Source organism: Onychostruthus taczanowskii, unplaced genomic scaffold, assembly GCF_017590055.1.
Source record: "Onychostruthus taczanowskii isolate IOZ18803 unplaced genomic scaffold, ASM1759005v1 scaffold9, whole genome shotgun sequence".
NCBI lineage: Eukaryota > Metazoa > Chordata > Aves > Passeriformes > Passeridae > Onychostruthus > Onychostruthus taczanowskii.
This window is the reverse complement of record NW_024506993.1, coordinates 14,661,137-14,687,064: the sequence shown is the minus strand read 5'-3', so window position 1 is coordinate 14,687,064 and position 25,928 is coordinate 14,661,137. Positions and strand designations below refer to the sequence as shown.

Sequence of the window (25,928 nt, the reverse complement as noted above, 5' to 3'; positions counted from 1 at the left end):
TTGAGGAAGCACGGGAGCAAATGGCACAAAATCCAGAAGCATGCCTGTTTTCACACACATTCCGAGCAGCCCAGAGCACAACTATCACAGCCTGTGCCAGTAAATACAGGGATGTGTTTATTAGCTGAACTATTTGCGTGCCTTTACAACACTGCAAATAGCCTGATTTCCTCCCGTAAAGGATAAAACAAGAATGCAACAGCCCACAAATAACCTGGTTACCTTGGAAATGTGAGCACCCAAACTCTGATGGCAGCAGGAAGCGTCTGCTTTTCCACGTGTGTCTCTGGGTGTCGCAAGAGCAGGCAAGTGCAGAGCTGCAAAGGTTGACTTGCATCATGCTCAGGATGTGTTTGATGCCACACCAAGGGAAGGGCAGACACAAGCAAGAGGAAAAAAGCTACAAGTAAGCACAAAGACCCTTCCCTGAGCTTGTGTCCTGCTCACAGGGCTCCTGATGTCGGGCTTCCAGCGGGGAATTGCAGAATCTTCACTTTGTGCTTTTGCCATGACTTGAAATGGAGGGAGAAACTTTTTGAAAGCACCTGGGACCTATGGTCCCTCTAACTGTTCAAATGAGTTAAGATAAAGTCATACATGGGGGGAAAAAAAACCCCAAAAGATAAATTCCCACTCATATCACCTGAGGGCTTGTGACATCACATGTGAAAACCCAGGGACAGATCTCTTTTGGAGAGTAGAACACCACAGAGCATCTTACAAACAGCTCATCTGGAATCAATGGGTTAACCGAGGAGCTTCTCCCTGCTGCGTGTGGGAAGCTCTATCTCCTTGCCAAATTCCACTGCTCTGAACATAACCAGCTTTCTCACTCAGCCTGTGCTCCTACGCTCAGCTAGTGCTCGTGCCTGCCTCTGCAAGGGAGTGTAGACAGACCCCACGCTCTCTTTTTCCTCTGTAACTATTTCTCCAGCACTGCTCCTTGCCTGATGTCAGTTCTCTTCTCCTCACTGAATTTCAGGACATCAGGTCTCCAAGGAAACCCCTCCGAGATTTGTAAAACACTGATGGGCTGAAGACCAGCCAGGCTGGCTGCTCCTTGCTGAGGCCAGGCAGCTTGGAAAAAGCTCCTGTGTGTCCTGTTTGAAAGTGGCAGGAAGATTTCCAGACAAGTAATCTCCTTTGTTTGGCAACAGGGCTTTTGAGTGCCACAGTGCCAGGACACTCACAGCATGACCCAGGATCAGGGATCAGGTCCCCAGGAGCTGCCTGGTGGCTCCCTGCACTCCAGCTCTTCCTCCAAGGCCACAGCAAACGCAGCTGTGCTGCTGCAGACAGCCACAACTCAGCTACCACACAAATGTGCTTACAATGCTAACTGAATATCCTGCTCCACACCTTAGCAGAAAACCCCGAGAGGAAATTAGATGGAAGCAAATACAGCCACACACCTGACAAGCTGTTCTGCACTCCTTCAGTGCACAGCCAGCCTCCAGCACGTTTCCTATCTTCCTCAAGAGCTACTCTACCATGTAATTACAGGAAAAACCTAAAGGTCTTCTTTCCCCTGCAAACCAGGTAGATTTTTGTTTGTTCAGCCACAAACAGCCCTCCAAATCAATATATAGATTCCCATCATGGAGTCCAGGAGTAAACAAACTCATGCACACACTTGCTTGGCTCCTGCTTCAAGCTCTACCTCCCCTCTGCACCCACTAGCCTGAGCTGCTTCTGGAATAAAACTACCTGTCTTTAGTGCCCAGACCCTGGGATTAGAACAAGATGACATAAACACTTACTCTGAGGGACTGCACAATTGAATTGTCATTTAATTTCTTGCCATTCAGGTTAAAACAAGGAATGCTGGCGGAACCCCTCTCCTGTCCAGCTACAGGCAGAGCCACAGGGAGCCACAGCTCCCTTAGATAGGCTGCACTCAGATCTTTAGAGCCACATTTCACCCTGAAGCATCCTCATCAGCCCTTCCAGGTGTCCCACAAACCAAGCAGGGAGCACAGGAAGACACAGCACAGCCCAAGTGTAACACACACAGCACCCCCCTTCCCCAGGGAGGAAGGAGAGGGCTCCAGCTCTTTGAGAGCCTCAGGATAACCCATCAGGTGGTTGCCCACAAGCCCCTGACTTCTTGCTTTCTTACCAAAGTCTGCTAACACAACAGTTGTGGGCAAGGCCTTGCAATGCCTTTGCAGGCCACGCTTAAACAGCGAACAAAAGTGTCTTTAGTTTATCTATTTATTTTTGGCACAGAGGAATGGCTGGGGTCAAAGCCAGTCCCATTCTCAAGCTGTTCTTTGTTCTCCAGTTTATCCAATACCCCCTTATCCCTCTCCTCGCCCGCCCACCTCCCCCTCTCCATTTTACCACAGGTCTTAAAAATTAAGCTGTGCATGAAACCAAACACCACACTTGAACACAGCCCAGCAAATGCTCTCCATGGTCACAGAAGGATCCTAATCGACCATAAAAAATGGATAAGAGCAGCGTGCCCTTATATGGGCAGAGGCTAGACAAGGATCTCACACAAACATCATTTTTAAAGAAAAAATAATATTTATTTGCAATATAAACAAAGTCCCAATATTGGATCAGTATATATAGGGTCACTAATTTTCCTTCATAACTCAGAAAGCAGAACCATTCCTCACTAACAAGCTCTCATTTGCACTAATCAGAAGATGCATCTTATTTTTTTTCCTTTAAAGAATAAAGACCACTAACAGCACAGGAAGCCTTTACAAACCAGCTTAGCTGTAATGCAATAGAGATGCACTGTCAAAAAATCCCTGAAAAAATAAACTCCTCCATGAGGTAAGATGCAATTAGAATATTCTCAATTTTCTCACTCACGCCCATTCTCCCTTCCAATGACCTACAATCCCAACATTGTGGCAAACAAAGCCCAACAAACAAACAGAAAACAACCAGAAAACAAGAAACAGGAGCTCATTCCAACATTCTGATAACATCTTTAACGAAAAGAACAGTTTCAGGATGTGACAGCGTCAAACATTCCTCCAGATGGAGATTTTTTTTATGATTATTTTTTATTTTTCTTGAAAAAAGTACAAAAAACTGGATATTTAGAAAAAAATCCGTGGCTTTTTTTTTTTTTTTCACTTACATGAGAGTTAAAGTGGACAGGGAGGGGGGAGAAAGGAGGGACTACATTGCAGCCAATAAAGAAATCTCTAAATCCGTTCTGCCCTCCTCCCAGAAATTATTACCACTTCCTCCCCTCCCAGCTTGGTAAAAGGAGTTTGCCAAACACTAGCCAGAAATACATACAAGTCTTCTCAGAATAGAAGGCACGGCATAAAGTTATTCGAAAGAGGAAGGAAAAAAAATCAGAACCTCTGTTGAAAGCTCCAATCATCTCAGAATTTGCCAGTTAAGATATATATATTCATATATATATATATATATATATATATAAAAATTCTCTGTTACAATGCTCTCCTCATCATTTCCACACCTCTTCACTCCCCTCACGCGCTCCGTGCGTGGCGATTGAGTCCTGTCCCGCCACACAATCCTCGCTCTGCTCCAGGCGCTCGCTGCATTCCCCCTCCACCCCGCACACGTGGGAAAGGATCCAGTGTGCACAAGAAACGCCAGCACTGCAACTACCTTCTGGACTCGGGAAGCTGGAATGGTTTCGGGCCAGCTGGATGACGTTAAATCAGTCAACAGGCAGCAGAGAATGAAGCCGGGCTCAGACATGCTTCTACCAACTCTGGAGGCTACGCGAGTTTTACCTCTGGCAATAGCAAACAGTGTTTTTGGCAGGGGTGGCATTAAAAAAAAGCTTGCGGCTTAGTCACCTTGGCTGAATCAGTGCAGAGTTTGTGATTGTGAGTGCAGGAGTGGTGAAGGGGTTGCGTTTAAGCCCAACTGGCCTTCACACATAACAAAGCTTCCTACCAGATGCTAACAACAACAGCAGCAGCATGTATCTCTCTCTGGAGTACCCAGTAATATGCCAGGACATACCAAGGCTTCACAAAGTGTGCAAAATGCATTTGGTCAATATAAACATTTGATTAAAAAAAATAATAAATGATCAAACAAGAAACAGAATAAAATACTGGTTTTGCAACCTGGTCTGTACAAACAGTCAAGAACTTACATATCTAAAAAGAGTTTGAACCCAAAGCTCGAGTAAGATCTACCTTTTCTTATATTTTTTTTTTTAAATCAAAAAAAGTAAACTTGGGTTTTAAAACAGTCTTGGCCCAACACCTTTTGTTCAAGGTTTCCAAGTGCATAAATCTCCTCATTTTCCACAGCAAGCTAACCCCCGGTAGCTCTTCACACGTGTGCGTGTTCTGACAGTCTCAGTGGACCCAGGAAAGCGGTTATTGCCGGTGACAGCTGCGTCCGAAACGCTGTAACATCGCCCGCGTTAAATAACCCCCTGTAAAAACACTACCTCTTCAAACCACTTGGATCAGGATACTTAGTGAGCGGCATTAGCCTTCCTAAAGCAGCGACCAGGCACCTCTGCCCAGAGAAGCTACTCATCTCAGAGCTGCCTGGCTAGACAGATATTTTCGTAAGAGTTGAAATACTCAAGAGAAGCGATTCGATGCTCGAGTTCCCGACCAGGCAGCGTCCTCTTCATGTGGACTCCAGAGTGTTCAGCTGGAACAGGTTGTGGTTGGTGGGGGTGGTGAAGTAGAGCTGTTCACTGGGCGAGCGGTTGTCACAGGGGCTGTTGAGTCCCAGAGTCCTCTCAAAGTCCAGGAGCTGGCCCATGAAGTTAAAGTTTGGGGAAATGTTGGATTTTTTCCTTTTCACAAAGTCATAGGCATCATTCAGGGACAAGTTGAGTTTTTGCATCAAGTAGGCGACAGTGACTGTTACAGACCGGCTGATGCCAGCGAGGCAGTGAACAAGGATCCCACACTTCTTGGAACGGGCCTCATCTGAAACAAGACAAGGGGAAGGGGGAGTCTATTATTCTGCACCAAAACCACATGGCTTTGGAGCAGGGCCAGGTGGCAGCTGCAAGCTCCCAGCACCACAACAACTGCCAGAACCGGATCCCCTGCCCCTAGTGACACCATCCCGTGTCCCTTGGACACCCGCATCTCTCCCCACAGGGCTCCTGAGATATCCTTGCTGCATGGCAAAGCTGCACATCCCCAGCAAGGCCAAGCATCTCACGTGCTTGAGAAGTATCAATCAAGTCTAGCAACACATCTCTTGCCTAGGGAACATCAGTACCCTCTACTGAAGAGAGCTGGAGTAACCCACAGGAGGCAGATGAAGCTGGAGACAACAGCTCCATGGAGATGCTGATGGCTGGGCACAGCACACCCACAACTCCAACTAAAGCAGGGAAGGCTGTGCACTCAGGGCAAGGCTGCAGCCCAGCACTACATGAGCTATTCTCTTCTGCTGTTCCTGTCCTCCTACCACTAGAAAGTTACATGAATGCAGCCAATGCCAATTTAAGCGGAGTCTGAAGTGCAGGAACTTCCCTTATTGTGAAATTGTTCTTTAGGATCGACAGAAATGCACTTCACCACAAACAAACGCTTGTGTTGGAGGAGGCTCTCAGGATGAATGGTAGCGGGAAGCAGGAATGCAGGCTGGACCAAAAAATGGCGAGAGAACAGCAGCGAAATTTCCCCTCCCTTGCCACCAACTGAAAAGCACACACACACTCATTGTCTCTCGCACAGCCGGAACAGCGTGATCCCTTTATGAATTGACATCTCAGTGCTGAAAGAGGGACACGCCACTGAGAGCACTGAATGCACGCAAGTACCCAGCGCTGCTTCTGCTTCTGGGCAGCCCTATTTGAAGTCAGTCATTTGACTGAGAGCTTGGCGGGGAGCAAAAAAGTGGCAGGAGAAAGAGGATCCTCGGGCAAAGCCAGAGGTAAGAGACACTCTGGCACTGTAAGTGCAGGAAAAGGCAAAGAAGAAGCAGGCAAAACAAAAATCCAGATCCAAGCCACAACAAGTTTTCTGCCCAGCCTCCAAAACCAGGCAAGAATTTCCAGTAGGGTGGGCAATCACCGCCCAGTGCACCCAGCCCTCCCCCCAGGCTCTCCTGTTCAACATTTTTCCAGACATTTTTGCCTTTCATCTGACCTGCACAGCATTTCTTGGTGTTTGGTTTTAGAGTGAGGTAATCCTCCATTTCCTGTCATTAACTGGAAAGCACAAGCTCGGTGTTCACAGAGACATGGGCTGACTGGAGCAGACAGATCCCAAATGCCACATGTCAGCAGGAACACTCTACCTCACCCCTGACGTTTAACACCCTGCTCATGCAGGAAGTGCAGATGGGACATCAGACAGGTCCCTGTTGCCACACTGAAGCAGTAGCTTCTGACCACAGTCATGTTACTGGAGGGCAGAAACTGGGGGCAAAAGAGAGCATGTGGGAATCAGGGTTTCTGACAGCTGAAGAGCAGCCAAGGATCCACCACTGCTCTGCCCCATTTCAGCCTTACAGCATAGCAAGCACAAGCTACGGGGTCTGAAATGGGCTGCACAGGCTTCAGTCTGCAGGCAAAGGTCCCCCTCTCCTTTACCCGTACAAGTGTTTGTAATCAGACATGAAGCCATGGGGCTTTTAATAGTTAACGGTGACATTACTGCCTGTGCCATTCACCCCCATAAAACAGAGCTGATTAGGCTAATGACTATCGTGAGCAAACAGCACAGGTCAGCCTGGAAGTGTACAGCCCTGTTCAGCCCAACATACACTTCCCACAGAATAAGAAGCAATTCTCAAAGTCAAGGCTGGCCTGAAAGAAGAGATCTTCCTTCCTGAACCCCACCACCACCAGCCAAAACTGTGGCAGGGGCAGTCTACAGAGCAGTTTTTCCATCCAAATTCTGCAGTATAATTATAATCACTAACTCATTGTGTTGACACTTACCTTAGGAGAAGTATCCATACAAGGAGTTAGTTATGCTAGGGTGACTTACAGCAGGATCCCAACTAGACTAGCAAATCCCCTCAGGAAAACACACACACACACTCCCTGATTTTAACCACATTTGGGGCTAAGGAATTGCTGGCACCAGTCACACTAAAGCAGCTCCCATTCCCAAGCAGAGCAGGCAGAGGAGCTCCCCACTGCCTGGGTTCAGCCATTCCACAGCAGTGCAAATCCCCACAAAAGGGCAAGAGGCAGCGGGGCCAGGCCAACCACTTGCAGGTAGCTCAGCTGAGGTGCTACAAGAGGGCTGAATTTTGGAAGGGGAGGCCTCCCTGAACACAGCCAGGGTGAGATGCACCAATGTGCCACCTCACAGTGTGACACTCGGCTGCTAAGCAGATGCTGTGCCCCAGAGAGGTGAGGCTGCAGACAGCAGCAGCCCTGGGAAGCGGCACACCACATTCCCAAGCGGTGAGTATGAAAAGAGATGTTCTGCCAACTACCTACCAATGAAAGCAATGGCCTCGGGAAAGAACTGCGAGAGGTTCTGGCTCCAGTGATCTGAGATGGGGATCTGCTTGTACTTGAACTCTCCGTCATGCTCAAACATGTTTGGCAGGTTAGGAGTCACATTCAGGATGTATTTAATGCCGTATTTGCCCAGGACGTCCAAGTTGGTGGAATCTTTGGCACAGCCCAGGTACAGGTAGGGTAGGATCTGGACTGGAAAGGCAGGCTGATTGTTCGGGATGGGGCTCCCGTCCGACTCCGTGGCACTGCTGGGCTCCCTGTCGGATTCGCCATCCGAGCAGTCGGAACTTATCCGCAGCCCTCCCAGGCCAAGGACTGATGCTGGGGGAGAGTTGCTGGGTGAGGAGCTGTCAAGGTTTGTCTCGCAGTGCTCAGAATATTCAGTCTGAAACTTGTTAAAGCCACCTGGGAAGGGGGAAAGGAGAGAGGGAAGGGGATAGGCAGAGAGAAAAAAAAAAAAAGCTTTAATCTTCAGAATGGGAAATCCTTCTACCTGTGAACATATGTTACTCAGAAAGTCTTTACCAGAAAGAAGCTGGTGTCCCTTCAGCTTCACAGCAAGAAAAGCATTCCCCTGCTCCCTTATCTTCCCTGGGCAAACTGATACTGAGCAAACGGGTCCCAGGAGAGCAAGGAGTGGTTCTTACAAAGTTCAATATTGCTTGTGAAAAATAGAGCCAAATCTCAACCACACAAGAAAGAAACATCTACAAGTAAAATCAATGCCAAGACACAATCTCGCCTTGCTAGCCTCTCAAAAATAAGGGTCTGGGGCAGTTTAGGCAAGAACTATTATGCCACTTAGAGAGAAAAGTATCCATGTCTGAAAAGACGGGTCAGGGACAACCACCACATACCCACCCCCAGGCACTAAAACCCAACAAAATTATTCACCTCCAAGCAGGAAAAAACGACCCTAAGTTTTGTCACAGAGTGATCCTCACAATTATTTTATCACTGCAAAATAGGTTTTGCAACAGAGCAATGTCACAGGCTTGTTCTTCACCCAAACCACAGCAGGAGCACAGAGGGATGGGACCCTCCACGTCTGCCCTAAGACTTTTTCTCCAGCTCTTCAGCTCAGCTGCTTGGGAAGGAAGGCAGAGGCAGGGAAGCAAAAATCCCACCGATCTACCTCCTTCCCAGGCGGTATTAAAGCGGAGCTCAGCCATCGGGATCTGACACTGACAAATGGTTTAATTAGAAAGGGCTCCTGGAAACTTCGTTAGTGGGTTCGGCGGTTGTGGCGGGGTCACTGAGCAGGACAGACAGCTCCTGCCACATCCATTCATGAAAAAGGCTCGTCCTCGCCCTCCTCCTCCCCCCGCGCCGCCAGACAGCGCCGAGGAGCCATTTTGGAATTTTAATTAGAAACATTTCCCACCGAGGCTCCCGGAAAAAGGCAGAGAAAGGGGCTCAGCTCCTCCCCTGCCCATCGGGGAGAGCTTAGGAGTAACTTTAAAACCGCTCCTTCCTGCTGGGAATGAGGACTACGGGGAGAGAAGCGGGAATGCAAAGCGAGGGAGCAGCGGAGCCCATTGGGAAACCCCAAGCCGGGATGGGATGATGGGATGGGAGATCCCACGGACAGGGATGGGAGGGTCGAGCGGGGAACGGGATCAACCCCTGAGCTGGCCCCTCACCACGTTTTAGAAGGAGGCGTGTGCGGGCTGCGCAGCCCCGAGGGCTGGTCCCCAAATACCTGACTGTCCCCCTGCCGCCACACCCCGCCACCAGGGGCTTCCCCGGCTCCCCAAAAAAGAGTCTATCAAGGAACAGCCGTGTTTTTTAAAGAGCCGCAAGTGGCAACTTTCTTGACCACTCTCCCCCGCTCTCCTGTTATTCCTGCCTCAAAGCCGCCACCCAGCGACCGGACTGGGAGCACTGGGAGGATGGGAAGGGTCCCAGCAGCCCAGCTGCGGGCTCTGCTCAGCCCGCTGCGATCTTTCAAAATGGCCCAAAAAACCCCAAAAACCCAAAGCTCCCAAAGCACCCCCAGCCCTGCGGAGGGGCGTGTGCGGGGTTCGGCTCCCCTGCAGCGCAGCTCCCCGCTCCCCATCGTCCTGTCCCGGGGGAGCAGCCGGGCTGCCCTCTCCCAGACCGGCGGCACTGCCTGGCAAAGGGGGAGGAAAACCCAAGCGAGGGCTTTTTGGGTACGTAGGGAGGTAAAATAAAAACAGAGAAGGGCTCTCTTGCCCCGCAAAATCCGGCCATTCCTCCCGGAGGACTTGAGAGGAGCCTGGTGCCGGCGCGGGTCAGCCCCGAAAGGCTCCCTCCGGGGAGCGGGGGGCGCCCGGCGCAGCCCAGCCGGGATCGGCTTGGGACGGGGCAGCGCTGGAGGGGCCGCGCCGGCGGCGGGGCTGGGGGGGTCCTCCCGCCGCTACCGGGGAGGCGACGCAGGAAGAAGCGGGGCGCTCCCGGCCGCTTCCAGCCTGCGACCATTTTGTGCGGGGGATTAAAGCGGGATGCAGGGGGGGGTGGGGGCGGGGAACAGAGAAAAATAAAAATAAATCAGGGAGAACAGATGGGGGAATGAAGCAAAACGAGCCACCTCCGTCCGACCAGGGGATGGGCACCCTAGGGATGCAGCGGCCGGCCAGGGGCTGCGCAGGGGGACACGGACAAGGGCTGCGGGAGCGGGACGAGGCTGGAGGAGAGTGAGGGGCACCTCACCTTTCAGGTAATAGGCTTTGCAGCCGTCATCGCGCAGCTTCTGGAGCAGGAGCCCCAGCACGGAGGTGGCGGCACCGCTGTCCTGCCAGTCGGCGGTGGCCTCGTCGTAGAGCAGCACCGTGTCGGCCTTGCAGCGCTTAACGAAGCGCTCCTTATCCTCGTGGTTGGGGATGATGGAGCGGATGGGCAAGTTGCCCTTCTTGAGGCGGCGCAGCATGAGCCCGGGGATGGCCAGGTTGATGGCCGTCTCGATGTGCGAGCTCTCGAAGAGCTCGTGGGGGCGGCAGTCGAGCAGCAGCAGCGAGCGGCCGCCGCCCGACTCCAGCTCCTCCTGCAGCCACTCCGCGCTCTTGCACGGCATCGCCGCAGCCATGGGCGCCCGCGGGGAGCTCCCCCAGACCTGCGTTTTCATGGGGCTCGGCAGCGGCGGCCGCCAGCGCCCGGCCCGCCGGCCACCCACGCGGCGTCCGGACGCGGCCCCGCTCCGCTGGGTCGGTCTTGCGCTGCGCCGGACGCGGCTCCGCTCAGCACGGCCGTGGGTGCGCGGTGTCTGCGGCCCGGAGCGCGGCGGCCCCCGCTCTGCCCTACGCGCTGCGCCCCATGCCGGCGGCCTCAATTAAAGCGGCGCTCGGCCGGCGGCTCGGCGAGTCATGCCTCGGGAGGCGGGGCGGCGGCGGGACCAGCGGCTCAGCCCCGCCCGGCGCCGCGCCGCGCACACGCCGGCCCCGCCCCACGCGGCCCCATGGCCAATGAGGCGCTGCGAGGGGAGCGGGACAGCCCGATATGGGCAGGGGCGGGGCCGCGGCGGGGGCAGAGCGCGGGAAGGGCCGCGGGGCCGCGGGCACCGAGCACGGTACCGAGCGACGGGCACGGCATAGGGCACCGGGCACCGAGCACGGTACCGGGCACCGGGCACGGCACGGGGCGACGGGCACGGCATGGGACACCGAGCACGGCATGGGGCACCGGGCACGGCACCGAGCACGGCACCAGGCACGGCACAGGGCATCGAGCACGGCACCGGGCACCGGGCACGACACCGGCCACGGCACGGCCCGCCGGGGCTGACCCTGGGCCCTCCGGCCGAGCGCGGGCTACGGCTCAATAAAAAGCTCGGGCAGTGAAGTGACCCAGCCCGCGGGCCGGCGGGTGTGCAGGCCCGCGTGGGTTCTGAGTGGGTCGTGCCCAGCCCTGTTTGGTCTTTGACAGGAACTCACAGTTCCAAAATAAAATCGACTGAGACTCATTAAGCCTCCGCATTGCCTTTCGTTCTCAGAATGAGCTACAACATAGATGTTTTTATCTGTGCATCCTTGTTTATTTTTAGAGTATCTTCCCTGTTGGTATCCACTACTATAAATACAAACCTTTTGTGCTGCAACACTAACATTTCAAGACAGGAATGTAACTGGAGGCACCCTTTGGTTTCCTTCCATCTTTTACATTCCTTCTCATGTGAATCAGTCCTTTGGTACCAGAAGTTTTCCGTGCCTCACACAAACTGTTCCTGTTACAAAATAGATTTGATCTTTCTCTTTTTAATGAGCAGGATGACATTAAAAATGTGGTTCTGTATGAGCCACTTCTACTGCAGTCTATTTTCACCATGCAAGCAGTCAAACATTGGTGAATTGCTCAGAGAGGTTGTGCAATCTCCATCCTCGACTGATTTCAAGATCCAGCTCAAGGCATCCCCAGGTAACCTGGCCTGCCCCCAGGGCTGACCCAGCTGTCAGCCAGAGGTTTGACTGGAGCTCTGCTGTGGTCTCCTCTCACCTGGGTTATCCTACAAGCCTTTGCTCTCCAAACTCTTGTAAGCAGGAGTGGGAACCATTCCTTCTCCCCAGTCTGGGACAGATAAGCCATTCAAATTTTTTCTCCCTAACTTTTCATCTCTTTAGCCTCTTAATATAAACTTTGTCAGCACACACTGTTTGAAGGAATGAGGCAGGTCTGTTTCACCAAAAGATTCCCAGGCTCAGCAACCTGACTAGGTCTCCTCAAGTTTTTTTCCCAGCTGCTTGAATTTCAGCCAGAACTGGGCTGTACCTTGTGTAAGAGGAAAAATATTGCTCTTAAAACACTCCCCCACACGCAAACAAACACGTGCACACACAGAGTCTTAGTTGTAATGTTGTTGAGAACTGTGCTGTTCAAATGGCATTGTCTCTAGGCAGAACTTCAAATTGATTTGTATTTGAAGACACTTTTCTTCCGGTCAAAATCTGCTTTTCTCAAAGCTGAGATCTACTACTGAAACCATTTCAGAGCCACTGTCTCCTCAGTGGTCTTTTATAGACCCTTAACACATGAAATGTGTAACCAAGAGGGCTGTATTCCTGTGCCTTTAGTACAAAAGCAGCTCTTGGATGTGCAGGGGTCCCTGCCTCCATTTAGTCTAATTCCTAAGGCTGGATCCTGATGAAAATACCAACTTAAGACAGCATTTGAGCACATGCTTAACTTTGAGTACAGTGAGTGTCTCATTGCAAAACACTGTGATTTCAGCGGGACCGTGCTCTGAACCATTCATGGATTTCATTGGCATCAGCAAAATAAATGTCTTGTTCTACATCGCTTTTTTTGTGACTCAAGTGTGCCCAAGAAAGCGGAACAGCAGAAGCTGTCCACTTCCCCTTGCCCAGTTTATTTTTACCACTGGTTGCTGTGGGAAGCTATTGTGATTCAGTGTGGCAGTAGGAAGTTCCTAACACTGCTCTTTGCAGCAGAGGATGTTGAGGTTCTTATGCAAGCCACAGGCACAGTGAAAATAGCTGACCTTTCAGAATGTTTATCGAGGCACCTTCAGTTCACAAGGGGAACAGCAGCGGCTTGTGCAAAGAACTAAAATCTGGGTCTAAAGTCCCTGTTGTGCTGAAAACAGCCCAGAAATCTTACAGGGATCCCTTTTGGTGCCGCGAGGGAGGCAGGTGTAGCCGCCAGCATGTGGTCCTGTGAAACCAGAAGAGAAACGTTTCACCTCCATTCTGCGGTCGCATCAGCAACCACAGAAGTTTCGGGACATGCTCCAGACGCGTCACCTGCGGAGACAAGCGCACATTTCACTCAGAGAAGGGCCAAAGCAAAATAATGTCACTTAACAGAAGGGTGACACTCCCTACCTGCCCATCCAGACTTGAGGGACATTGGAAGAGCTTCCCCTCGCCTCTGGCTGCTCCGGGCTCCAGGGCGCTGGCGCCGTGCGTGGCCGTGCTGCCCTCTGGAGTCAGCGCTCCACAGTGCGCCCCGGCCAAAGGCACCGTGCCGCCGGGCTCCGGGACTGACACCCCGGGGGCTTCTCCCGTCAGAGCGAAATCCCTGCTCTGCAGGCAGCTGCGGGCATTCCCCGAAATCCCCTCCCGTGGAGGAGGCATCTCCACCCCGCAAGGTTTCCTGAGACATGGCTCGCAGGCTGGGGCCAGGACACGGTGTGCCAGCACCTCCTTCAGCCCAGCGCGGCTGGCGGGGGCTCAGGGGTGTTGGTGGGGTTTGTCTCCCCATGTACAAGGCTTTGCTTACAGGCAGAAGAACAACACTTGTCCAGAAATGGGCAGCTTCCAGCCCAGGTCCCAAAAGCCCCAAGTGCTTGTGACAAAGGATGCACGAAGTGATAACCACTCTACATGTGGATTCATGAAATTGTAGAATATCCTGAGTCGGAAGAGACCCACAAGGATCACTGAGCCCAGCTTCTAGTTCTGCACAGGACCATCCCAAGTGTGCCACCACGTGCCTGAGAGCATTGTCCAAACCCTTCTTGAACTCCAGCAGGTTTGGTGTCGTGACTGCTGCCCTGGGGAGCCCAGGGATTGCCATCACCCCCATACTATAATACCAGACCTGACCCAGGTTTCTAATACAGGCTGTGTGCATCTTTCTGGCTGTTTTTTTGCTGTGGAAAGGCTCTCTCCTCCAATAGTTCTTCTGCTTGATGCCCAGTGCAGTGACCACGCAACCTCCCCTTGCCCACAGCCCCATCTTGCTGGCTTGAATTCAGAGTGCTTTTGTCTTCATCTGTCCCCATCTCCCATGATGCTGGTGCAGACGCCAGCTCAGGTTCCTCATTTCCATCACCACCACCTCTCTTTTCCCAGATTCTCTGACTGCAGAGCCCACAGGTTGTTTTGATGTTTTAGAAACAAAGACCATGAGTCATGGCAGAGATGCACAAGGTAAGTGCATCATTAGCAGATGTCTGCCCAAAACCCACTCCAGGCCCTGGCAGCCCTTGCAGAGCCATCACTCCCAAGGATGTGACAGACCCCACTTTGAGCCAAGGGGGAAGGCAAGATGCGAGTAAAGGGCAGAATGTGTCACACCCCAAGGGGATGCATGGTACTACCCACAGCTTAGGTAAGGCAGGGGCTCCTAAGGACTTACAGAATAAATTAGAAGCTGGTCAGAAGTTAATTTCTTAATTATTTTCTTAATTATTTTTTCTTCATTATTTTCTTCTTAAAAATAAACCTCTGAAAAACTATTTTTTTGTAACACGCACTTTCTCCACAACACTTCACCCCCAAAGGATTTTCCTTCCAGCCTTTCCCCCAACAAACCTGGGCTGCAGCAGCCAAACTTTCATAGGACTTACCTTTTCACCGCTCAGCAGCTGTTTGCTACATCTAATAAGAGGTATTAGGTATGATTGGTGGCCCAAATACCAGCCATAAAGCTATTAAACTCCTTCTAGAAGGAGTCTTCACCTGGCTCAGGTGCCTGTGATCAAATCTCCATCAGTATCAAGACAGGAAGCACCTTCCTGGCAGCTTAATGCTGGACTGGCAGCTCAAATCTGTGTTTTGTGAGCAAGATTTCGGCTGGGAATTTGCTCAGCTAACCTGGGCCCCCAGGCCAGCTTCTGGTTTGCTTTGTGACGTTGAGTGAATTCACAGATTTGTGTACTTCCCATCTGTGGAATGGGGCTGATACCTCCCATCACCTTTGCAAGCGTTTGGGTGCTAAGGAACCAGGCAGGTGGGCTGGTGTGATGTTAACATCCTCTTGCAGTGCTGAATTTCTAGGACTGAATCACTTTTTTCTATCTTTAAAAATAAATTTTTAAAAAAGACTTTTTATTTAACTTCAGCTTCCCTTCCTAATTATTTAATGTAGTAGGAGTTATTTTGTCAGGAGAGGGCACTTGTTGATGGTTTACCCCATGTTTCATTAATGCATGGAAGAGGTTAACTCCTGGTAGTTATGGTAGCAGATGCATGGTTTTAACAGGGAAAAAAAATCCCCAATTTTACTTTCTACTCTTGCACTAATTTGTGACTATTTTTATCTATGTTAGCACTGAGCCAGGGTAAAAATACTCCCTAGAAAGTTTAGAATTTACATTTGTCTTCATATATATTCAGCAGAAATCCAGCTCCCCAGCCTCCGCACTGCCTAATCTGGACTCATTAACTTCACCCGCCCCCGAGAAAATTGTCAGATGACTTTGGCCTGGCGAAGCCTTTCACCCACAAACACTCAGCAGGAGGGTCCAAGTCTCCTGTCTGCAGCAAACAATCCCCGTGGAGCATCAGCTCTGGCACTGCAGGCATCCAACTCAGCCACGGGAACAGATTCACCCTTCCTAACCCAGCCCTGCCTCGGGGCAAAGTCTCTGATGTTGGGCTCCATCCCGCTGGGATGCTGAGCCCTGGAAGCATCTTCCAGGCAAGGCAGATGGATGGAGGCTGGGGAAGAAGCACCACAAGGAGAAACCTTTGTGCAGTATCTCATGAAACACAAGGCAGCCACAAGCACGTGGAACTGGCATGCCAGGTCCTGGGATAATGCCATTTTTCTTCTATTAAATGGACATAACATTTGACTCTCTGAGATGCCCTTTTGCTGCAGAGCTGGAGACTTTCTTGTCAATGTGTCAGTGAACTCTGCTGCAAAGACAACAAAATTTTTCTCTGGCAGGTTCCTGCAGAAGCAAACCATCCCCTCCTGTGCAGCGTCTGGGCAGCCTGGGGCTGTTACCATCTCACAGCGGGGACAGCAGCCCAGAGGGGCTGAGGCTGGAGGTCCCTCTGAGGAGTGTCCAGTCCAGCTCCTGTCTCACAGCAGCATCCTTAGGGCAAGCATTGCACCTATTGGATATCTCAATATCTCCCAGGATGGAGGCTCCACGCCTTCACCAGGCAAGCTGGTGCAATATTTCACCATCCTCACAGTGAAAAAGTGAACTGACATGTCCTGTGCTTCAATTTGTTCCAGTTGCCCTCACTGGCCACCCAGGAAAAGTCTGGCTCCATGTTCAGGGTTTGAGGAAACCCCTGAATTTTTATGGAAATGGGTGTGTTTTCTATGAAAGCCAGAATAGAAAAGGGGCTCATGTTTAAGCAGGAGCGTAGAGCCCAGAGGCTCCACCAGCAAGGGAGGGCAGCTCCAATCTAATTAAACTGAGAAAACATCCTTAAGCAACACCATTTCCCTTCTACCCTGCCTTACTTCCTGGGCTCCAGGCTCCTCACAGTGGAAGAACTGGAGAATATTTAAGATTATTTATTCTTTAGCAGCAAGTTTAAATGAGGAGGTCTGGAAGCTGCGTGACACCATCCTTAGAAAATCATCCCCTGCAGAGGACCAGAGGAGAGGAAATCTCCAATGCTCCCTTTGGCATGAGATCCTCCAGAGTCTGTCACTGCAATGATGGAGTAGGACAGGATATTTATGGGACTTAAGAAGCCAATAACATCTACTCTCAAGCCTGGCTCAGGCATGTGTTGGACACAGCCTGCACAGCCCGGAGTTGAATACAGACCTCCATATCCCATTTATTCCTCCTTTTGTATGCCAGGAAAACCCTTCCTCCTTAGAAAAGAGTGAAGCAAGAGAGAAATGGCCCAAGACATGGAGTGCAGGACCTGTTGGTGCTGTCTGAGCCCTGGCCCTGGGCTCTGCTGGGCTCCATCCCCTCCCTGGCTCTGCAGATCCAGCACCCGCCCGCCCCGCACACGTCAGTTCCTCGGCAGCTTCTCCAGACGGCCGGGCTGTTTTCAAGAAGCAATTTCCTGCAGAGGAAGATTTTTTTTTCCAAGGAGCCTAAGTGGGGAACTTCCTGGTGCAGGCTTTTCATGGGAAACCATTGTGAGAGCAGCTTCACCACCCACCAGGAAGGGCTGTCACTGAGCAGGCTGCACTCCACTCTGTGTCCCCAGCCCAGCTTCCCAGGACATGCTCGGGGGGTGAGTTTTGAGACCCTCACTCATCTCCCCAGGCTGCTGCTGGGATGCTGACTTGTGGCAGGGGAAGTGGACAGATGGTGAAGATCTGGACTGGGTGCAGACAGTGCCTCCCAGGGAAGGTTCTGCATGGCCTGTCCCTCTGATGGGAGAAGGTGTGGGAGGAGCTGAGGAGACATAAAGACTTCACCGTACTTTGGCTCTCCAGCCTTTGCATTTTCCCTCTTCACTGTGCTGTTGGGTCTGATTTCAAGCAGGCCCACCAGCTACCAGGACAGCTTCTCCCCACACAGAGCTGGGTGTCACTGCTCCTCAGCCTGCTTCTGGGAGGCACCTGGGTTTCTGGGTGCTCCTCTGAAATGCAAACCCTGCCAGGGCTTCCCCCACTGCTGCAAGAGCGGGGCAGCCCAGCTCAGCTCTGCTGTGGTGGAGCCAGGGCAGTCCCAGTGGCTTTGGCAGCGCTGCCTGGGATTTACACCAGAGCACAGAGGCAGCCTCAGCACCACAGCAGTGCCCCACAGCCCTGGCTACCAATGAAACTCCAAAATGCACCGGTGAAACCCTCAGCCGACACAGACACTGGGGCAGCAAGTTGCACTGTGCTGCTGCTCCTCACCATGGGTGGTGTTAAAGTTAATTATTGTTCATATCCTTTTATTCCAATGAGCTGTGCAGGTCTCCCAGCTGGTTCATATCCCCTACAATGCTGCTTTTCATTCATGCAGTTGTTCTGGTTTGAGGGTATTTTGTGGCTATGGATGGACAGGCAGCCCAGGCTCGTGCCCTGCTTTGAGCTCTCACCACCTGTGCTGTGGCAGCACTGCTCTCCCATGGAGAAGTTCTGCTGGACATCTGTGAAGATGCTCTAGTTCCAGAGGTTTTTTCCTTGCGTCAAATTCTCTGGTTTTGCAACCCCTCACTGCAGTTAAAATAAAACTAAACAACATCTGAGAATCCATTTCCGTGAAGCATTTCAGGAGCAAGGGGCTGGTTCCTCTTTCAGAGTATCAAAAAACAACTTCTATTTTCCTTACAGTGTTAGCAATGTTCAGCTGAGCCCTGCTCTTTTTTCCCCCCAAAAAAATTTGTTTCCAGGAAACAGGACTTTATTTTGAACACAAAGCATCTCTTCGGCCAGCCTGACACTCTTGGGTACATTCACAACTTTTGAATACACATATATGACCTACAAGAACAAGACCCAGCACTGAGGGAACAGCACCAGATCTCAGGAAAGAGTCCAGTCACTTCCCAACCCACTACTGGCTTAATTGTGTGATGCTGGGCAGGTCCCTTCCTTCTGTCTGTGTCCTGCTTTCCAAGCCCTGAACTGGGGTTTAAGTTCCTTCATGCAACCTCAGAGTTATCAAGAAGTATCTGAAACACTCACAAGGTGCCAATCCAGTTTGTGGCACAGTGCTTGATCAAAAAGGATGAATCAAAACCTCCTTCCTCCTTCTCCCTTGGCCTGCTGGCAATGCTCTTCTTAATGCAGCTCAGGATGTTGCTGATTGTGAGAAGGCACCACTGCCTCATGGTCAGCTTGTTATCCACCAGGACCTCCCAGGTCTTCATCTGCAAAGCTGTTTTCCAGCCAGCTGATGCCCAGTTTTTACTGGTGAGTGGGGTCATTCCTCCCTGGGGGCAAGAGTTCCTGTTCCCTTTGCTGGACTTCACAAAGCTCCTCTTTGCACATTGAGGTCTTTGTGAATGGCACCCTGGAACACGCAGAGCCAGGGGAGCAGGGAGAGCTCACAGCATTTCATAGCTCAGGTGGTGGATCTTGGAGAAAAGGATGGAATGGGAGACACACATCGCTTCCCTTCTGACCCACAAGAGGGGGGCACCGGCCTCGGGACACCCAGGGCGTGAGGAAAGGGGGATCCTGCCAGCAGCTGGTGCCATCCCAGCACACACTGTGCCTGTGTTCCTTCCCTCACCGTGTGACAAGCGAGGAAGCAGCGCTCAGGGAAAGAGGTGACCAGGCAAATTCAAGCAAAGACATCCCAGGGAATGAGTCACCGGCTCTGCGTAAGAAGCCAGACTCCGCTCTGGAGGGAGAAGGGCAGCAGGAAAGCTGAACACTCCCAGGAGACGGCTGCAGGATGATTTAAAGGCTTTTTCTTGGACCTTGCATTGGAGACCCCCCTGCTGTGGGAGCAGAGGAGCGAGAGCAGAGCTCTGGGTGTGCCCACAGAGCAGCTGCTGCCCATGGGGACACAGCAGTGGGAGCTCAGCTCCTCAGGGAGGCTGCTCCCAGAGCAGGAGAAATCACCCACCTAACTCAGGCTTTCCTCAGCAAAGGCTTGGTTCTGGTGGTGACATTTCTCATGGGAAATGTTATTTCCCTGAAAACCTCAGGTATTCAGGTCAGCTAAAAGCTTTTAGCACAGTGGCACCAGACACACTGAGCTGGTTGAGTCAGAAGGTAATTTCCAACACATGTAAAGCAACTTCCGAGGACCAGAGTGCTTCATCACCATGTTTTCCTGGTGACAGCTTCAGTTGTTTCTCTTCTAAGAATCAGCCTTTTGTTTACTGTTTTAACTTATTTCCTCGTGGAAAGCCTTTCATTTACTCCCCAGCATTACCTGTAGCTTTTAATCCCAGCAGGTGAAGGAGGTGGAAGAGGAACAGCTCTTCAGCAGTGGGACCACTGTGCCAGAAATGGTACTTTTTTTTTAAGCTGTTCATAAAGATAACAAGAGATGAAAAGGTTGTGTCGGGAGGGGGATCTTCTCTAGCTGGAAAGCACAAAATACAAGAGCACTGCTGTCTCTTCTGCTGGGGCCCTGGCATTTCTGATCTTACTGCTCCAAAGGTTTGCCCTATGGAGCAGATGCCCCAGAAGGGCAGCCAAGGTAGACGGGTGGATGGGAGAGAAGCTGCCAAGGGACTCACACCCATCCTAGAGGGGCTGCAATGCCTCAAAGAGAGAAGAAAATCTGGCTGGAAAGAAAATCTCAGAGCCCAGACTTGCTGGGTGAAAGGTGTTGGAAATGCAAATCATTAATTTAAAGAACTGGGCCAAGAACCAGGGGTGCCAGGCTGAGCTGTTATCTGCTGCATCAGCTGCGAGCCTGGCTCGGGATTTCAAAATAAAATTAGACTTGCAGTATATGTCTTTAAATATTTAAATTACTTTCAGTAATTCATATGGTGACATTTAAACAAAGTACACCAAGCAAATGGCTCCCAGTGCTAAAAGGAAATGTTTGCAGGTAATAATATTTAATTTAAAAGGGAACAGCTGATATCAAGGCAGAATCTTAATGCTGAATTCAACCTACATTTCTCTCTCAACCAAGCAGGGAAGAATAAAGACCCAGGCCAGCAAAGGGTTAAAGATGTAGAGTGGTGTGATTGAAGTGCTGGTCCCAGACACCCTGAAGAGCTGTGAATTACGTGGGTGCCCAAAAAACTACAGCAGCAGGGTAGGGGCTGCTGTAGTTTTGTGGGCTCCCAGAGGTGTGGACAAGCAGTTTCATGCTGGGAAGTGAGGACCACGGGGGCTTGGTGATGCCATCCCCTCCTGCCACACTCACCTGCCCTCCCACAGCCTTCTTGGGCCCTTTGCTGTGAGTCTGTTCCAGAAACTAAAGGGAAAATCCATCCTGGGCGCAAACAAGCAAAACTCAATGAAGTCAGCTCACACACAGGCAGCTTCGCCGCGGTGCTGCCGGCCAATTTGGAGAGCTTAGCTGGGTCTGTTACATCAGTCACACTGGATTTCATAACATCAGACATTTCAATGAGGGTGACTCATTCTCTCTTGAAGGGTATTGTATGTATGAGCAAAGATGATTAACTTTTGCTGAATGGTATGATTTCTGGGATGGGAACTGCTATTAATTAGGAGCGGATCTCAGATGTTCACAAACCCTGTTTTCATGGCCTACTTTGTATATTTTTCTCCATTCTACTTGTTTTTTTAGCTCAGGATAAATATTAAAGTGCTCTTCCCTGCTATCTGGCACTAAAGCAGCCAGATGTCCAGCAAAGGCATCTGACTTTCATAGGCAGGCACAGCCCAGGGCTCACTTCCTGTGGCCAAGCTTCAGCTACTTGCCCTAAAAAGCTCAGTTTTCACATTAAAAGCAAACAAAACAAAATAAAAGGAGCTTCCAGCCTGCACAAGTGCAGCAGATAAAGTACCAAGGGAGGTAATATAAGCACAAGTGGCTCAGAATGCAAAATCCAAAGAATTATCCTTTCTCACCCTCCCCCCAGAAAATCGAAAGAAAGTTGCTCAGAATGCAAAATCCAAAGAATTATCCTTTCTCACCCTCCCCCCAGATTTTCTTTATCGAAAGAAAGTTGGGGGCTTATGCTAATCTCGTGCTTCTGGCTGTTGAGGGTTGAGGTTTGGGGGTTAACACCACCAAGGATCCTTGGGATAAAGAGTTTGCCAGGTTCAGGGAGAAAACCCACTGGCTGCAAAGCTGGACAATTTACCAGGGCAAGGGTCAGGGTGTTCAGTGTCTTCAAGCACATCTGCAGCACCCAGCACTGTGGTCCTGCAGGAAGTGCATGGAGAAATTAAGACCAGCCAGCTTAGAAAAGCCAAAGGAGGCAGGCGTGGGATGGGATGGAGCTGTCCTTCCCCACCCCAGGCAGTGCTGGGGGATGCCAGGGAGCAGCCAGGCTGAAGCTGGGGATCTGACAGGTCAGTGTTTAACAGCCAGGCTGTTCAGTGGCATCTTCCCACCACCTCATGATTCCCAGCATCTCCCCTGGGATGACAAGGTCCCCTGCCAGATCCAGCCTATCAGCTCCCTCTTGTCCTATCCCATGGCACTGGCAGCAAGCAACACAACATCCCACAGAGCCAGACATCCCACCCTGCTCCAGCCTCACTGCTGTGGGCAGTAAAACAGTCCTGGGAGCAGACAAACTGTGGTCAGTCCCTCTGCCTGGCCAGCAGGGACTGGAGGAAGTGTCCTGTTCTCGGTTCCTGGTGAGACACCACTGTGAAAGTCAACTGTGACTTCTAGAGAGGGAAAGAAGGGAGACAGCTCGGCCTGGTATTCTACCAGCAAGGATGAGGTTCACGTGCTTTGCCCAATACCCCATCCCCATGCCCCCTCCAGCACTCACAGCACTCCTCAAATGTCAGGCAGGGACCATGGGCTGCAGTGAGGCAAACAAAGGTCACTGGATCTGTGCTTTTCCCCTTCCATCAGCTGAGGCTGCTCAGAGCTCCTGGGCACAGGCTGGAGAGCTGGTCCTGCTCCACAGCAGGCAGTGATGAGGAGCACCAGCAAACTCAAGAGAAGCAATTGCTTGTAGTTAACAGAGACAAGAATAGATGATTTTTTTTTTTTTAATTAAATCTCAGGGCTGGGCATTTGAGCACAAATGGGGGGTGAGCAATGAAACTGCCCTGTGAGTGGGCAGCCCTAACCTGTGGGGGTTTGGAAGCTTTTGGGGCAGTGACTTGCTCTCCTCTACCCCTCCTGCTTGTCACCAGGCAGGGGGCAGAGGGGTGGCCTGCCATGGCCCAGGCACTGCACCCAGGCTGGTGGCAGCACACCTTGGGCAGCACACCTGCTGCCCAAGCCTCCCTGTAACCACCAGGCTCCCAGGCTTGCTCTGGAGGAGCTGGGAGGTGTGGGAGCATTAGAAGGCTTCTCCTTCCAGACTCAACGGTGAGGAATGTGCACTCGAAACAGAGATAGGGCTGGCTTCACTTGTGCTGCACACCAAAGCCAACCACGAGGCTCTCTGAGATAAAGTGCCATGTAGGAGTAGGAAAACCCCACAATTTGCCTAAAATTTGCGCCCATAAAACGCCACTGGCAGATCAAATTGTGGATGTGTGATTCAGGCACAAGCCTGGGATGTGTGAGCCACTGCCCAGGCGTGCAAGGAAGGCTGAGCCACGCAGCACCCAGGGTTTCCTTGGAGACTGACGCAGAAGGGGCTTCTCCTCCAGAAACACTTTCTCCCTGCCTTACCAGGCAAAGGAACACCCTAAATCCCACCCGCACCCTGAATCCCATCCCCAGCAGGAGAGCCAGCAGGGCTCCACAGCACCGCTGGAGGAAGGGGCAGTGCTGAGAGCCCGGAGAGGGGTTTTCCTCACCTCCGAGCACTCTTCCTGTTGCGCAACTCGCTCGTGCTTCTAAAAATGTTTGCTGGAGCAACAGTCTCTAAGGCGATTTCCATAACAATGGGTGCAGAAGAACGATCCACGCTGCTGGAGTGATTTGCTCGCTCTCACGCTCGCTGAGGACCGGGCATACCGCAATTCCAGCGGTGAGATGTTGGTGTGAATGAGAAAAAGAGTGTTTGACTGCATTGCTCTCAGCAGTGCTGGGAAGCTCCCCAGAGGCCCTGCTGTCCACTGCCTGGCCAGGGGGCACGGGCAGGGCTCTCTGCCCTGCCCCAGGGCATTGCCAGAGCCTGCAGGCACAAAAACGCCCACAGCAAAGGCACAAAACCACAGAAAATGCTTCCACACCTTTGGCTGGTGTGTCAGCAGCGCCCAGCAAACACAACCAGCACAGGCACCTGCAGAGGGGCAGGACCCAGCAGCTGCACTCTGACATAGCCAAAACTGCTGCTTCACCCGAGGCCCCAGGCCTTACAAGGCCCCCACGTTTCTCTTTTATCTCACAATTCTGGGTGCTCAGCCCCAGCCGAAACCAACCAGGTTTGCTCCTTCCCCACATCTTTTCCAGCTGACCCATTAAAATCAACACTCAGCCACTGCCTCCAGTTTGAATCGCTCACATCCTGCCATTACAGCTTTGTTTAAATCCGTGCAGAGCTCAACCTGTTGTCAGACAGACACTAATTGGTGTGTTTCTAATTATTTGTTTCCATCTTAAAACCTGTTTTTCAGCAGATTGCAGCTTTATTTTAATACATGCTTGGCTAGAGCTTGATATACTGGTTGCCAGTAACCTAGACACAAATGGGATTGCATTGCACAGGGGGAGCAGGGGGAGAAAAGAGACTGAGTTAAACTGAATTAAGAGCCTGTTCATAAAAATGAATTAAGCAAAACTGTGAAACAAGCAGCAGTGTTGCATTGCAGAAGATTGTTTCTGTATTCCTGTTTCTACCTCTTCAAATGAGATTAACCTCTGCATCCACAACAGGGCATTTGAAGCATCTCCTTACACAAACACTTTGACCATGGTGTTTTATGTGATCAAAGCTCTAAAACTTTGGGTTAATCCTTTTTATACTCACATGGTTGGTGTCAAAAATTAGCTCATCAGTGGGTGACCAAACCAGGATCAATGTCCATGTGCTTTCCCAGGATGTGAATGCAGACACTCAGGCACTGCCCTCAGCCCCTTCATTCAAGCAACACCAACAGGCTTTTCCTCTTCCAGGAGCAGCCCAGGCCCTTGGTATCTTGGTCATTTTCACACAAGTCTTCAGAGGGCAGGAGAAGTAGCTGAGGTGCTGCTCTAAGACAGCTGACACTGCTGGGACACACCAGGCAGCACAACCAGTGCTCTGAGACCTGCCTTGCTCCATTCTCTCTCTGTAGCTCTTTCTCCTGTGCTGAGGATTTGGGGGTCTCAGATCTAAAATGTAGTTAAGGAAACAGAGGCAATTAAACAAAAATAAAAAAGGAAACAGAGGTAATTAAACAAAAATAAAAACATACGTAATTTCCTTGCAAATAACTTTTTAGTGCAGGTCACGTTCTGCACAGCCCTGACCGAAGCTGCTTGCAACAGCCTCAGCTTTGGCTTCTCCTTTCCAGCTCCCTGCCTTTCCCTGGCTGTGGGAAAATGCAGCAAGAGCATCCCACAGACAAGCAAGCCTCAGTCCCCCAGCCCAGGGGCTGTGAGGACACCCATCCAGCAGGCAGGCAGGAGCCACGTGAGGAGTGGCAGTGTGCATCCAGCAGCACATTGTGTCCCTGGCATAACCTGACCTCTGGTTGTCTCCACAGTCAGCCACAGAAGGAGATTGAAATCCTTGTGCAGCTCTTTCCAGCAGTGAACAGACTCTAAGGACATTGATTTCTCTGCAGGCTTTTTGTCAGCAGACAAAGGGGTTCAAAAGCTGATGCAACCAGTGGGGTGTGAAGATGTACTTCCCAGGAGGAGATAACTGCTAGAGGAATTGGGTTTTCTGTTGTCAACACAGTGGCCTGGGACTTTGTAGGAGACACTCAGGTTGAGGGCACAGCCCAGAGCACCTGGTCCCTCCTTCCCCTGGTGGGCAGAGGCCCAGCTGAGAGTGGGCAGCATCTCCAGATGAGCACCGGTGACCTCCTCCCTCCTGCAGGTCTTGGATTCTGTGGGACACACGGCCCAAAGCGGGCATTCCATCAATGCCAAGCAGCATGGAGGTCACCTGGGAGAAGGCCTTTGCCAGGCCAAATTTTGGGGGCAGCTTCCTGGTTTGGTCCTTGCGGAGGAGCCTCTCATGCAGACACATCTGCCTGCACCTGTAAACTGAGCCGGTGGGAATGGACAGGGTCCATCACCTCCTCTTAGCCCATCCCTATTTCCACACAAAGACATTTTTGGTGAGCTTCTACTCCTTTTTTTAAACTAAAAAGGAAAGAAAAGAGGAAGATACGCACTTGATGATAAGGAAATCTAACAGAGCGTGCAGCAATCCAACTGCTCAGACACATATGCCTCCTTCCTTCTGCTCCGCACCAGCGAGGCTGTGCCATATTTAGA

The 25,928-nt window shown here is 51.3% G+C and overlaps 1 protein-coding gene across 1 annotated transcript; it reads right to left on the bottom strand.

Moving 5' to 3' along the window:
• Window positions 1–2,512: 2,512 nt before the first annotated feature.
• Window positions 2,513–10,700, bottom strand: DUSP7 (dual specificity phosphatase 7). Its single transcript, XM_041425845.1, has 3 exons — window positions 10,088–10,700; window positions 7,391–7,819; window positions 2,513–4,907 (listed from the first exon to the last, which is right to left on the bottom strand). Exons 1-3 carry the CDS (start codon window positions 10,497–10,499, stop codon window positions 4,600–4,602), a joined length of 1,149 nt encoding a protein of 382 aa, XP_041281779.1. The 5' UTR covers window positions 10,500–10,700; the 3' UTR covers window positions 2,513–4,599.
• Window positions 10,701–25,928: the final 15,228 nt, after the last annotated feature.

What these genes read in the sequence shown, in the direction of transcription:
- DUSP7 (XM_041425845.1), bottom strand. Translation starts at nt 10,499, where the DNA reads ATGAAAACGCAGGTCTGGGGGAGCTCCCCGCGGGCGCCCATGGCTGCG. An exon ending in CAAAGCCTATTACCTGAAAG is followed by an intron (nt 7,820 to 10,087) that starts GTGAGGTGCCCC and finishes CCCCCTTCCCAG; the next exon opens with GTGGCTTTAACAAGTTTCAG. An exon ending in CGAGGCCATTGCTTTCATTG is followed by an intron (nt 4,908 to 7,390) that starts GTAGGTAGTTGG and finishes GTCTTGTTTCAG; the next exon opens with ATGAGGCCCGTTCCAAGAAG.